At 43.8% G+C, this 14144-nt stretch overlaps 1 protein-coding gene, 1 long non-coding RNA gene and 1 other non-coding gene across 5 annotated transcripts; 1 reads left to right on the top strand and 2 right to left on the bottom strand.

Annotated features, from left to right (window-relative positions):
- Positions 1-120: 120 nt before the first annotated feature.
- Positions 121-1686, bottom strand: LOC138173942 (uncharacterized). 2 transcript variants are annotated; one of them, XR_011171589.1, is made up of 4 exons: positions 1512-1686; positions 1247-1396; positions 695-1050; positions 121-536 (listed from the first exon to the last, which is right to left on the bottom strand). It is a non-coding gene; the product is annotated as an uncharacterized lncRNA (long non-coding RNA). The 2 variants fall into 2 exon arrangements; XR_011171588.1 differs by lacking the exons at positions 1247-1396; positions 1512-1686 and having other exon boundaries at positions 695-1239.
- On the bottom strand, positions 403-474 carry TRNAW-CCA (transfer RNA tryptophan (anticodon CCA)). The gene has a single exon. It is a non-coding gene; the product is annotated as a tRNA-Trp (tRNA).
- Positions 1687-6218: 4532 nt separating the features above from the next.
- On the top strand, positions 6219-8256 carry TMEM107 (transmembrane protein 107). Of its 2 annotated transcripts, XM_069104115.1 has the most exons (5): positions 6229-6447; positions 7053-7120; positions 7279-7379; positions 7707-7803; positions 7964-8256. In XM_069104115.1, exons 1-5 carry the CDS (start codon positions 6361-6363, stop codon positions 8031-8033), a joined length of 423 nt encoding a protein of 140 aa, XP_068960216.1. In that variant the 5' UTR covers positions 6229-6360; the 3' UTR covers positions 8034-8256. The 2 variants fall into 2 exon arrangements, with proteins under 2 accessions (XP_068960217.1, XP_068960216.1); XM_069104116.1 differs by lacking the exons at positions 7279-7379; positions 7707-7803 and having other exon boundaries at positions 6219-6447.
- The last annotated feature ends 5888 nt before the right edge of the window (positions 8257-14144 follow it).

The following is a 14144-nucleotide window of genomic DNA, read 5'->3' as shown; positions in this document are numbered from 1 at the left end:
GGGGCATTTTTGCACATTACCTCTCTTATACCAGGGGTAGAACCAGAAACTAGAACTGGAAGGGACTTCAGAGGCCAACCCATTTTACAGTTGAGGAAAATGAGGCACATAGAAGCGAAATGATTTGTCCAAGATCACAAAGTTGTATTTGAACCTAAAGTCCGACTCCAGAGTCAGTTTGGGGACCTTGTGATGTTTCTGACTCACCGAGAGTGCACTTCAGTAGGACCATCCCAAGGATTCGGGAACCCTTCTCTTTCTAGCCCCTCAGCAACCGTATTCTCTCCACATCCAGCCTCGGAGGAAGAACGAAAAAAACGTATTGCCAGTCCGATCCTCGGAAGCTGGGAGGAGGTTGCTTGAAAAGCATGAGGAAGAAAAAACACGTGCCACCACGTATCTTGACCCCGACGTGATTTGAACACGCAACCTTCTGATCTGGAGTCAGACGCGCTACCGTTGCGCCACGAGGTCGTCCGAGTGCGCAACTGGACGTGTCGGCTTATGGCTACTAAGCGGTCAGAGTGGCTGGGTCCCTAGAATATGAATAGTTGCAGAGGAGGGAGCTGGAGATTTTGTGGGTCAGGTGGATTCGGCCACAGTGACAGATTAAGATAGATAAGAGAGAGAGAGGGAGAGGGGGAAGGGGAGGGAGAGGGGGGAGGAGGGAGAGGGAGAGGGAGAGCAAACATACTTAGATATCATGATTTCCTTTTCCCTCTTCGTGCCGACGGGAATGGCGAGGCTGGAAGTTTCCAAATTTCCTTGACCACCCGGCCACACCAAAGGACTGTTCTTTGTCTTTGCCGCCTCCGGATCAGAAAGCATTGGGACCGATCTTACTCTCTTCTCTCCCAGGATCTCTCTGTGGAGGAGATGCATGACTCCCTACCAAAACAGAGCAGGACTTCTTCCTCCGCCAGTTCGCCTAATCCAGAACCACCCGGTGCTTTTACCTGCAGCCTCACCTCCATCCACTCATCCACAGAAAGTAGTGAGGGCTCCCAGGAGGCAATGTCTTTCTCTTCCCGCCAAAGAGTTTAGAGGTCCCTGGCAATGACGGAAGACGATGGGACAGTATGTTTAAAAGATCTGGGAGGAAATAGCATCTCCTGGGAGTGGGGGTGGGGGCGGGGAGGACGCTGTGCTTTCCTCCCGCTCCCACGCCGCGGCGGGCAGGGTGATTATCCCAGGGTTTGAGGCCAGCTTGCCGCCACCGCCCTCCCCATTTCTATACTTAAATTACCTAAACATAGGGAACGAATCAGTGGATAAAGAGGGGTTGAAAAGTAGACAGAAAGCTCGGGACGCGATCAAGTCGAGGCAAGAGATCCAGGGCAGGAGCCACGCAATTGGTACTTGCAAGAAGGACCACCCGTACCTTCGAAATTGGAGCCTAAAAAGTGAGAAGGGGTGGGGAAGGGTGATGTCGAGGTGATTTTAAGTAAATAGGAACAGAGAAAGAAATGAAAGAGAATTGTAGATTAGGAACCCCAGTCCAAACATCTTACCAAAATTGAAATTCCAGAATCCTGAACAAAACGTGACTGCTCGATTCAAATTTAATCTTTATGTAGGAAGAAGGGAAGGAGATAAGAGTTATGGGAGATTTCCCTGACCACTCAGGCCCACCTTGATCTCTTTTCTTCTGAATGCACGTCACTTATTGTCTTACTGTGTAATCCTTTAGGGAGACCTCTGGTTGCAGGTTGGTAGTAGTTTAAAATACACTTGCACATACAAACAAAAAACCAATCTTATATTTTTCCTCTAAGCTTTCTTTAACGTGTGTGTAATCAGGCTTGTTTTGCCTTGGAGCATGTGTGGAACTGGAACTATAGAGAACAACCCAGAGTGCCCTGAGTTTTTCTGACACCTTCTAGAACACAGGTTAAAAGGTGAATGGATTGACATAATGATACAGAAAACCCTGGATGGTCCCTTGTCTCTTGTGTTCTGGCGGTCTGGGAAGGGAGCAGGATGGAGATATCAAATCAATTAAAATAGAGAGTTTCTTCAGCCTTTCTTGCTTTCCAGGATGTGTGGCAGATAACTCCCTAGATTACAAAACATAATATAATGCATGTATCAGTTGCATGAACCCTGTGCCCTGACACAGTAGAAGGGTAGATCATAATTACAGCTGGAAGGGACTTCCAAGGTCATCAAATTGAAATTTCCCTTTTTACAGTTGAGGAAAATGAGACCTCAAGGTGTTAAGTACATTGCCCAAAGTTCTCCTTGGTGGTGAATCTCTCTCATCAATGATAAAGAAAACAGTATTTATTAATCATCTCTTATCACATAGTGATAGGTGCTAAAGTTTGGTTATCTAAAACTAAAAGGTTATATAAGAACTGTATGTATGTATAAACACACATCATACTAACAATATATGCATTAAAGCTACAAATCAAGAGTAGATTGTTAAACTTTTAAAAAGGAGAAAAAAGTAAAAGGCATACTTTAGATATTAGATCATAACAGCTTCAAAGTAAAATAGGATTGGGTATAAATGTAGCTGGTCACATAACAACTCTTGTTAGTCTTTTATTTGTTATGTTTTGAGTTCCAAACTGTCTTCTTCCCTTTCTCTCCACCCAGCACTAGAGAAGGCAACCATCTGACATACACATAATATTCACATATATACATTAGTATATATAGATACATATAATATACACATATACTTATATATGTAAAACCATATTATGCATATTTGCATTTCAGTTCTTTCACTGGGGGTCAACAGCATTGTTGATTTGAATATTTATAATAGAAATAGCTTAGTCTTCAGAGTTATTCAAATATTGTTGTTACTGTATACAATGTTCTCTTGGTTTTGTTCATTTTACTCTTCATTATTTCATGCAAATCTTTCCATGTTTTCCTAAAACCAACCTGCTCATTTCTTACTGCACAATAGTATTCCATCATAATCATATACCACAACTTGTTTAGCCATTCCCCAATTGATGGGGTCCCTGATTGTTGAGGTTTAGGTTTAGGGGTGCTCAGAACCCCAAAATACTGACATGCTGGGTCCTACCAAATGAATTTGACCCAAGCCTTCTTTCAGTCAATGAAAAACAAAGTTTATTAAAGGCTTGCCATATTGGGTAGACTCTTAAGGAGACTAAGCATCTGTGATGCTTCTTCACAGAGGCAAATTGAATCTTATATGCTGAAAGACTATGGGAGGTGGTCAAGTAGTCTGGGGTGATTGACTAGAGGAGGAGTTTAGGGAGGGTCTTGAGGAGGAGTCTAAGGAGAATCTTGATGGGACTAGAGGTCAGATTCTTCAAGGTAACAGACAATGGAAGGCTAGGCTATGTTAAGGGTACTAGATTTGGACACAAAAAAAGCCAGGCAAATTAGCATATCTCTCTTTCCCTGTTCTCTCTCTTGATAATCCCATCCTGGGTCACTAGTGGGAACAGCAGCTTTTCTTGGGGGGTATTTTGTGGGGTCATTGCTAGTCAAACGATGCCCAAATTTTGGGGCTTGTTCTCAGATTCTCCTCTTCTTCTCAGTGGTACAACAGGCCTAGAAGAGGATATGTAAAACACCCCAAGCAAGATCAAATTGTAGGGAAATGTCTCTAAATCCCTCAGTAAAAAGTTAGTGGGGGAGGTTGTCACTGTGAGTAAAGCACCCGCCCTGGAGTCAGGAGGACCCAAGTTTGCTTCTGGCCTCAGACACTTAACACCGACAGAAAAAAACTAGCGTATAACCTTGGACAAGTTACTTAACCCCAATTGCCCTCCAAAAGGCAAAAAAAACCCCAAAACTTAGTGGGATCTTTCAAGTATCTCCCCAGTTTCTCTTTAATTTGAGTGAGATCTGAAATGGAGAACAGAACATTTACTCTAATTGTCCCACTATGCAAAGCAGGCCCTTCCCTAAAGGGAAAAAGCCCAGAAGTCACAGTGGGGCAGGAGGTTTGGGAAGGGAGGTAGGAAGTCCCACTTCTTGTGGGGAGTGCTAGTTGAACTGGACTAGACTTCAAGGCTAGGGGATCCAGTTGGCAAGGGAAAAGGTCAGCTGGCACCTGAGGAGGGGAAGGGGTCAGAGGGTGAGATGCCCCAGAGACTGCTGTGGGGGTAGGTGGCCTAAGTTGAGTATCTCCTCAGGGGGAGGGGCCATGGTGGGAGATACTGTAGGGACTTCAGTAGGAATGGGCCCCAATGTCAGAAACTGAGTAGGAGTCACCTTCGGGGAGGGGCCATGGGAGGAGATAAGGGGTAGGAGATGTGGAAGGAGAAGGAGGCAGAAAATGAGGGGAGTTGTGCTAGAGGAAAAGGGAAGGGAAACCAAGGGAAAGAGAGGGTGGCTAAAGATGGGGGGCATGGGAAGCAAGGGGCTCGGGAGAGGTTAGGGAGCAGCAGGAGGGGTTGGGGAAGGTTGGGGAGCCACAGGAAGGGCTGGGAGATTGGGGTGGGGATAGGAACTGGGGAGGTGGTGGGAATGGAGGGGGCAGGGGAAGGAGGGCTGAAGCCCTGGGGATCATCCAAAATGTTCAGTACCCTCTGTATGCACCGTCCCCCCCCCACCCGTGAAACGCACGGCCTGCTCCGAGCTGCATCCAATTAGAGCTGCAGCAGTGAGCAGTCATCCTGTTCTTCCCCAGTGATTTGCTTGCTGGCGCCATTGAGAGCAGTGCCGAGGAGGAGAGCTGAGGCAGGACAACATAAGCCCTCCCCAGAAAATAAGCCCGCTGGTGTTTTTCTTTCAAAAAAAAAAATTAATAAGACAGTGTCTTATTATCGGGGAAACACGGGGTATGAGAAGCAGGCAAGAGTCCTTTAGGGTACCTTGAGTGAGAGGGGTACAGGCTTTTACTTTTAAAGGGTAGGGCTGGCATTGTCAGAGCTGACCAGATGGAAGGGACCTCAGTGCATAGATAAACATTAGAGCTGACCAAGAGGAACTTGTGACTTTAGTGCATAGATAGTTTAGATGAGATTTGGGCCAGACTGGAGGAGACCTGAGGCAAGGACAAAGGAGTATTTGGGCCAGAATGGAGGAGACATGAAGAGATTAAGTAAGAACAAAGGAGTCACAAGGTGTTGCCTAGGCCTAGTTCGGATTGGGGGAAGGGGCAGAGTTTGAGGCTGGGAAAGGGATTTTACAGATTACAATTTTACAATACAAATTGCAGTTACAATTGTACAAACTGGTTTTACAAATTGGTTTAGACCCCAGGTACCCCATCATTATGACTAATATGGTAAATTTGTTTTGCCAGACTATGTAGATATATATTGAGTAATTTGTTTTTTTGGTCCAGTCCTATGACTTTTTAAGTTGCCCAAGGTGGGATGAAGAACAGATTAATAAAACAAGGGTCTTTTTTGAAAAATGAAAAAGGAATCTTAAAAAGAAGCTTAGCTCCTCAAGATTTGGGACTGTTTTCATTTTTTATATTTGCACTGCTAGAGTTTAGTTAGCACTTTTAGCGAAGTTAAATACTTAGCGCCTTTTCATTCATTCATAACGTGGTCACCTATTAAAATGCAAATTCCTTAAAGGCCGGGAGTCTAGTCTTTTGCTTCCTTATTTCCAGCGTTTACCTATTGACAGAAACTAGGTGAAAACTTACTATTCATTCTTTCGGCAGTCTATAAACCCGTGAACCAGGCCCCGAGTTAGGATTTGGGGATGTGTGTAGATGAGGCAGTTCCTAGTCCTTCCGGGACTTAGTTTAGTAGTAGGTGGGTGACAGTAATAATGGCATGGAAATGAATTAGTGACAAAGGTGCAAAGAGAGAAGAATCCGAAGAAAGAACGTGCATAGATGGACTCGAAAAGGGCTCAGCAGCGCCAAGGTGAGATTCAATGGCGGGGTAAGCCATAGAGCTATCCTCATTTATAGAGACCAGAGTAAATTCTAAAAGAAAAGAGGGCGTGGGGGTGGAGGAAGGTCAAGCACACTTGTTTCTATGCGAGAATCTACCAGGGGTGCGGAACCTGCGGTTTCGAGGCCACATGTGGTCCTCTAGGTCCACGGGTGCGGCCTTTTGACCGAACCCGTAGTTTTTTTCTGGGAAGTTTGGATTCAGTCAAAACTTTAGGACCTAGAGGGCCACATGTATCCTCAGGCCGAAGATCCCCCACCCCTGCAAGTTAGGCAGGGATCCTGCGCTAAAGAGGGCGTTTGCTACAAACTACGGAAGGGTCCCTTTAAATTCAATATCTCGCAGTGTATTGCTACTTCTCGCGAGATTTATTGGGTAGTTTAGCCAACCGCAATGGGGAAAAAGAAAAAAAAATCGTAGTTGCCCTGGGCAACCGGGAGGCAGCAGAGAGGTCCTGAAAGAATTGTCTATCTATAGAGTCCGACCCAGGCTTTCCAAAAGGATGGGGCGGATTTCTGGGCTGGTGCCCTCTCGTTTTCTGACGTTGCTAGCTCATCTGGTAATCGTCATCAACATCTTCTGGACCCGGGTAAAATAACTCCCCTCATAGCTTTTTCCCTTCACTTTCTCGGAGCTGCCCCGCCCCGCTCCCTTTCTCTGGCCCAAGGTTTGAGTGGGTGATGGAAGGCGCGCGCCAATGATCGGCCTGAGCTACCACTTCCCCCAGGCCTGCGCCTGCGCTTGGGACTGTTCTTCCTTTAGGTGCCTACCCGTAGCTTCAAATGCGCCTGCGCCTGTTACCCTTAGCCACTTCTCTACCGACAGGTTCCCTTTTCCTCCCCTCCCCCCTTTAATGAGTTACTTATTCTGCCCTCCCCAAGCTCGGTCCCGAGCATCCCGAACCGCTCCTTCCTAGGAGTCGGGAAATCTGGCTTTTGGGTTTAGTATTTTAGTTGTGTGACTTTAAGAATTCCCGGTCCGTGGACCTCGGTTTCCTCCCCAGCAAAAGGAAGACGTTGGCTTGTTTAATGAACTGGTGGTCTCCTAAGGCCCCCTCTGTAGCTTCTACACTCCGTGGCTGAATGGAAAGAAGGTGAAGGGAGAAACCCTGGCTGCCCCGCAGCTATCATTTCTATTATACCCTGCCTTAAAAACCCTGTTTTACTCCTGCTCTTCTCTACTCCCCTATCCTAGGACGACAACATCCAGGCCAGTCTGCCTCCCCATTTCACCTCCGAGGAGTATGAAAAGGAAGATTCTAAGTGAGCCAACCGGGGAATGGGAGGGTGAGTGTGGGAGGCCTTCCCCTCCCCGACTTTGGGGTGGGGTGGGGGAGTCTAGCTGTCCCGGAGAAAGAGCCTGGAGGAGGGAGTGGGTGGTTGGGAAAGGTAGACTCCACAACCCCTCTATCCCTACATAGGCTGATCACTGCTCTCTCCCTTACACTGGGCCTCTTCCTGGTAGAGCTAGCAGGTTTCTTTTCAGGCGTATCCATGTTCAACAACACCCAGAACCTCTTCTGTATCCTTTCAGCCTACTCTTTCCCCCGGTGGTCAGTGGGGTGGCTCCCTAGATAGAAGGGTCCTGAGTCTTGGGGGGCAGGGTATGGATCTCTGAAGATGGAGCCCCTTCTAACATGGTGATGACATAAGGATGGGTCAGGGGACGAGGAAGGAAAAAGAACTGAACTACTCTGCTCCCTAACTTGGCTTAATTTGCTGACAGAGTAAGCACAGGTTTCATTCCCTCCTCGGCCGGAGGACTGAGTACTACCTGGGTACCACCCACCTCTCCCAAGCCTGCTGGGAAATGTATTTCCAGTGTTTCTTTTCCCTGACTCCCCCGAAGCCATTGGGGCACACTGTTCCGCAGCGGTGTCTTTGGCCTTCTTCGTCCTCGAGGGTTGGGAGTGCTACATCTATTGGTACATCTTCGCCTTCTGCAGGTGAGGCGCTGGTGCCACCTACGCTAGGCTTCAGAGAAGCTGCTCCAGAGGAGACAAGGCTTTCCCGGTTTAAGAGCTGATCCTAAGGAGGGTCTGGGTGCTGGGACTGGGCAATCTTTGTGACAAGGAAGTCTTTGATCATGTCTCCCTCCTCTCGCAGTCTCCTCCCAGCTTCCACTGAAGTAATAATGTTCATCGCTGTCTTCGTGTTAAAGAAAAGATCTTTCTGAATCTCTTTCCACAAAGGTGGGGCTGAAGACCCAGGCGGCTTTGAAGTCAGCTCTAAGTCCTTGTGGGACTAAGTCCTTTTTTTTTTCAAAAAAATTGAAAAGATTCTGCTATCAACAGGGTTTGGGGGACCATTGACAGTGTTCATATTCCCCCAAGATTTGGCACAATGACATTGTATATGGTACTTTGTAATAAAACCTAACTTTCGTACCAAAACTAAAACTGGTACAGGGGACGTTCAATGTTGGCCATTCACAGGGGAAGGGAAGATCTTGGAGAATGGTGTGCGCTGGAAGGAGAGCCTGGCATTTTGCCATCCACTCCAGGACCCTAAAGTTACAGGTGCTCCTTTTTTCCAAATCCCAGGAAGGGGCGGGGCTTATTTATGCAAGTGACAACTCGAGTCATTCGGGGGACTATAAGAGAATGAGGATCACAAGGCTTCTTACCCTTTAGAACTCTTAAGTGAAGAAGCCAAGACTGGCTTCTTTAGATTCTGTTTGGGGTGAAAATGGGTGGAACAGCCCCTCCATTAAGTAAATCAGAGTTAGAATATCCTGCATTTGGCTCCCAGAAAATATTCTTTATTGTTAGTGAAGCATTCCCTGAATGGATGTGACTTCTTTCCATCTAAAAATGGGCAATACTTACTATCATTGGAGTTATGTGTCATGGTGGACAAACCGGGGACCCTTGAACATTTACTAGCTGTGTGACCTTGTCTCCTCATCAGTGTGTGAAATGGAGTTATTCTAAGGAAATGGGCAGTGGTATCTCGTCTCCACCAGAGTTGAGTTCATTTTTATAGTATACCCCAAATCTTCACTCTTTCCAACAGGATTGGATGAGACATGCCACTCTAGAAGATAAAAATAAGTGACACTGTCCTAGGAAGGATTAATGATGAGGGAAGAAAAGGTGGGAGGGAACTTAGCACTTTGAGCCAATGAGATATGATCACAAGAAACATCAGAGTCACCAAATGGGTCTGATTGGGGTAAATCATCTTATTACTACAGTAGTGGTTTCCTCATTTACAGAAGGAAGGCATTGGCCTAGATGAGCTCTAAGATTACTTCTGGTTCTGAATTTCTGAATCTTAGGTTTAAAGTGAAAATAAATATGAAGAAAGATAAAACATGGCACTATTTTATCCCTGAATGTTACAAATATCTTTTAAAATAAAGGCAAAAAGAGGTTGGGCACTATGGTTTGGAATTTTTTGCTAAACTTTCCCCCCCTCTCTTTTCTATAACTAATAGTCATTCCTTATATTCCTCTCTAAAAAGAAAGCAGGGAGGAATACATTGGGCAATATAGCTAATATAAAAACAGTAATAATAAAAACTTCCTAATAAAATCAATAAACAACAAGCATGTACCAGAGTAGAAATCTTGATAAAAATGCTGATTGATATCAGTCCTTCCTAACTTGTTTCTATACTCAATATCTTGTGTCTACATAACCCTTCTGTACATATCCATTTGCTGCTGAGGACAACCCTGTGAAATAATTGTTTCAGAAATGAAAGCTTAATTGGTCCAGAGTTGTTCAGCTAGTAGATGTCTGAGACAAGACTGCAACCTAGATCTTTCTGCATCTTAAGTCCAAAACTCTTTGCTACCCCAAAAGACCCCCTCTAAGCTACTTGACTCCCCAAATTATTTTCTATTATGCGTTGGATAGTTATCTGATTTCTACTCACCCTCTAAGGTATGTGGTAGAAGAACATGACTTGGGAATCAGGTAAGAAATTCAGCCATTCACCGTGAGTTGTCAAGTATTAAGTACTTTAAGGCTCTGCCAACCCTGGGTATATACAAATAAAGGCAAAAGCTCTCAAGAAGTTCACAGTCTAGTGGGAGGAAACATATAAACAATTAGAAACATACAGAGTGCATAGCTACCTAAGAGAAGAAAATATATATTTGAACACCTGCCTTATTCTTTCCCTTATTTGATTATAAGCTTAAGATAATGTGGATTTCATGGGATTTGAGCAAAAGATCTGGAGGAAAATCCTGGCTCTGCCACTGGCTTTGGACACTTAGGTGTCCTTGAACAAATAACCTCTCTGGGTATTAGTTTCTTCATCTGTAAAAAGAAGGGGTTGGTTTAAGTTATTTCTAAGGTGATTCCAACTCTAATACCCCATGATCTTATAACCCCATTATCTTATAACTGTGTCTTATTTCATCTGTTTATTCCCCAGGAACTAACAGCACCTTTGCATATCATTGACACTTAGTAAACACTTTTGAATTTAACCGAAAGAGGGCAGTGATGTTTCTAGCCTAGGTAGTAGGAAAGTTGCTTATTTCATTGACAGAAATAGGAAGTCATGAAGACCATCTAATTTTGGTGGGAAGATGCTAAACTGTTATCCAGGTAGCTATGTCCCAAAAATAGTTGAGAATATCAAGCTGGATATCAGGAGAGAGGGCAGGGATATAATAGATTTAGGAATCATGTATATATACAAACTGATGATTTCAGCTCAAGAGAAGAAAGAACTTCCTATGGGTGAGAGCTAAAAATGGGCTCCCTCAGAAAGTATCCCATCAGCTAAGGATATTCAGTGGTGGCTAGGAATAGGAAAAGGAATTCACTTTCCAGGAATGTTGTAGACAGAGTTCATGTAGCCAGGTAAGAGAAGGATCTTTGAACCCTTCAGATCCTAGGATGACAGATCCAAATTTGAAAATGAATATTTCGCAAAACTAAAATATATTGTGATAGGATTTTTACCCATATACCTAGCATATAGATCAGCACTGAGACTATAGTATTATTCATAAATTATCAACTGTCAATAATAACATTTATCTAGTGTTTTAAGGGCCTTATTTATACACTCACAATAACAGGACACTCACATTACATTCTCTTTATAAAACATAGCACTATACCATGCAAAACTGGTGATGTCACTTATCTACTATACCATTGTGGAAAGAGCCATTCTGGTAATCAGAAAACTGAATTTTAACCCTGGGCAACAATGTTTGTCTTATGCAGACAGCTAGGTAACATAGTAGATGTGAGTATTAGACCTGGAGTTAGGAAGATGAATTGGAATCCTGTCTCAGGTATACACTATATGACCTTGTGCAAGTCACTTGACCTCGTCCTCTTTCCTCATCTGTAAAATGTGGTTCATAATAGCACTTATCTCTCAGGTATGTTGTGAGAATCAAATTAGTTAGCACATGTAAGTGTTTTGCAAACCTTAATACATTACAAGAATGTTAGCCACTGGGCAGGTAGGTGGCACAGTGGATGAGAAATTAAGGCCAAGAGAAGTTTCAGTTGAGCAATGCAGCTTCTTCTCTCCTTCCTTTTTTCTTCTTCCTCTTCTCCCCTACCATTCTCTCCCTGCCCTCCCCTCTAAGTGAATGTAACTAGCAATTTTGGCCAGAAGCCCTGATTACCTTCCCCTCCCAGGTTGATTTTTTTTTTGAATAGGTAAAAGGGACCATTCTCTCCTCATTTCTTACCTAGCCTTAATGACTGAATGGGTATTGCCTCAAACAGACCTGTTAAATACCTTAGCTTAAAAAGGCCAAGGTCTCCCAGTCCATCCAGGGCCATCTCCAGTCCTGATCTATAGCTTGCCACTGGACCCAGATGGCTCCAGAGGAGAAAGTTAGGCTGGTGATTTTGCAAACTCCTCTCTCGTTTAAATCCAATTCACTTGCATGTCATGCCATCACCTCCCTGATGTCATGGTCCTCTTCAAGAAGGACAAACAACAACAATGACCAGTGTGAAATGTCCAATATTCAAGTGGTGATGTAGGAGTATAGCTCAGGAGAGAAGCTTGGAATGGATATATAGATCTGTGAGTCATCAACACAGAGATAAATAAACCCACAGAAACTGATGACATCTCCAAGAGAAGGAATGTAAATAAAGGGGTAGGGGATTTAAGACAAAGAATTGGAAATAACCCATGCTAGGGGACATTGGTGATACTGTGGACAGATCACCAGGCCTGGAATCAGGAAGAACTGAGTTCAAATTTGACCTAACTGTGTGACCTTGGGCAAATCACTTAACCTCTGTTTGCCTCAGTTTCCTCAACTGTAAAATGAGGATCTCACTTACCTCCCAAGGTTGTTGTGATAACATAATAATTGTAAAGTACTTAGCATGGTACCTGGCACATAGGGAGCTCTAAATAAATGTTAGCTATTATTATTATTATGATATGATGAATCAGCAAAGGAGACTGAGCAGGATTGATTAGATTAGGGATTCTTTACCTGGGATACACAGACTCCCCTCCCCAAGTGGTCAAAGGATAGATATAAAGCGGTCTGTGAACTTGTTTTTTAAAAATGTTTTGATAAATATTTCAATATGATTGGTTTCCTTTGCAATCTGTGTATTTTCTTTTGTATGCCTAAAACCATTAGTCTAAGAAGGGGTACATAGACTTTATCAAACTGCCAAATGGGTCCATGACAAAAAAGGTAAAATACCCCTGGTTAAAAGAGGAAGAGAATAAGGAAAGAATAGTGTCACAAAAACCAAGAGAGGAGGAAGTAGCCAGGAGGAGAGAGTGATCAACAATATCAAATGGAGCAGATTAGTTAAGAAGTTTTGAGGACTGAAAAAATTGTCATATTTGACAATTAAGATATCATTGTTAACTTGTAAAGAATGGTTCCAGGCCAGTGATGAAGTTGGAATCCAGAATGTGAAGGGTCTAGAAGTGACTAAACAGATAAGTGAAGACTACTAGTGCAGTCAGATTTTTCAAGGAGTTTGCTGAATAAAAGAGGAAAGAAAGGTTTGAGAGGATGGTAGTCCAGTGAAAATTTAAGGAAGGGAGAGACCTTAAGTAGGTTTGAAGGTAATAGGTGCCTCCCTTACCACCAGGCAAGTAGAGACATTGAGCTTTGATTGAGTTTAGCCCTGCTGTGATACTTTGGGTTAAAAGAAGCTCAAACTTATACATTTCTTAGACTCTTCCCTTTCCCACTCTGCCTTCCCCTTTCTCATCTGAATTTCTTGCAGCTTCCACCAAGTGGTCTGGCTCTATGAATCAGAAGCATTAGATCTGAATTCTGAAGCTGCCAATTACTAAAGGTGTAATCTCACACAAGTAGTAGTCACAACTACTCTGGGTCTATCTCCTCGTTTGCAAAATGAATGAATTTCTGTAGTCACTCTGAGGTGATCTCTGAAATCCCTTTCAGCTCTAAATCCTCAGTGCCAGTGTAGTCACAGTTCAGAAGGAGTGGGGATTGTGACCCCCATACAGGGATGCTGAAGCCAGATTTAGGGACAAATTGGGCTTTCTTTTTCCTTTTGTACCCCCTTGAAGGCAACCTACTTCTTTCTGCAAGGGTGGGGTGGTCTTTTTGTTTTGGATCTGGAAGCTAGGGGGCTTGGAGTGTTAGAGTTAAGTCATCTAGGATAATATAGTTGAAGGCTAGGGTTTTAAAGAATGGTTGGAGTGTGTTGTACTAGAGTGTCCAGGATGGAGCACTAGGAAGGTTAAAGAATAGAGTGCTCTAATTTGGGTAGCTGTGTTTTCAGTTTGGGTTATGATCTGTAATGTTCATACGTTAGGATTGGGATGTTGAAGTTAGAGTGTATAGTGTTAGAATGTCAGAGGTAGGAACTGGGCAGTTAGAATCTTGTCATTCTAGGGGAGTTGGAATGTTAGAGTATTAGTGTTAAGATCAGGGTTTAAGGTCTTATCAATTAGGTACCAGAGTGAAATTAAAGTGTGGCATGTGAGAGTTGAAGTTTGTGTATGAGAGATTTAAAGTGATTAAATATTGAATTGTTGGAAGCTCTAGAGTTGGAGTGCTGAGGGTTTGAAGTGTTAGATGTTAGGTGTACTACCCTGAGGTATTGGAAGACTGGGGTCTGTTATGTGTGGGGTGAAGTTGGGTTGGGATATTGCAGGTTTAGGTGCTTGAAGTTTGGGGTTAGGGTTAAGGTTTGGCATGTTGGATGTTGTAGTTGGAAGTTTGGAGGCTCAGGGATATTAAGAGTTTTGATTTTGGAATGTTGATGTTTGAAGTATTGGAGTATCAAAGGAGTTTGAAAGGGTATTAAAGACTGGGGGGGGTTTAGAAATTTAAAGCTGAGG

This window comes from Petaurus breviceps, unplaced genomic scaffold, assembly GCF_028583685.1.
Source record: "Petaurus breviceps papuanus isolate PSGF00001 unplaced genomic scaffold, PetGlider_PUasm1.0 673, whole genome shotgun sequence".
Lineage (NCBI taxonomy): Eukaryota > Metazoa > Chordata > Mammalia > Diprotodontia > Petauridae > Petaurus > Petaurus breviceps.
The sequence above is the reverse complement of the archived record's forward strand: the minus strand, read 5'-3'. Positions and strand labels throughout refer to the sequence as shown.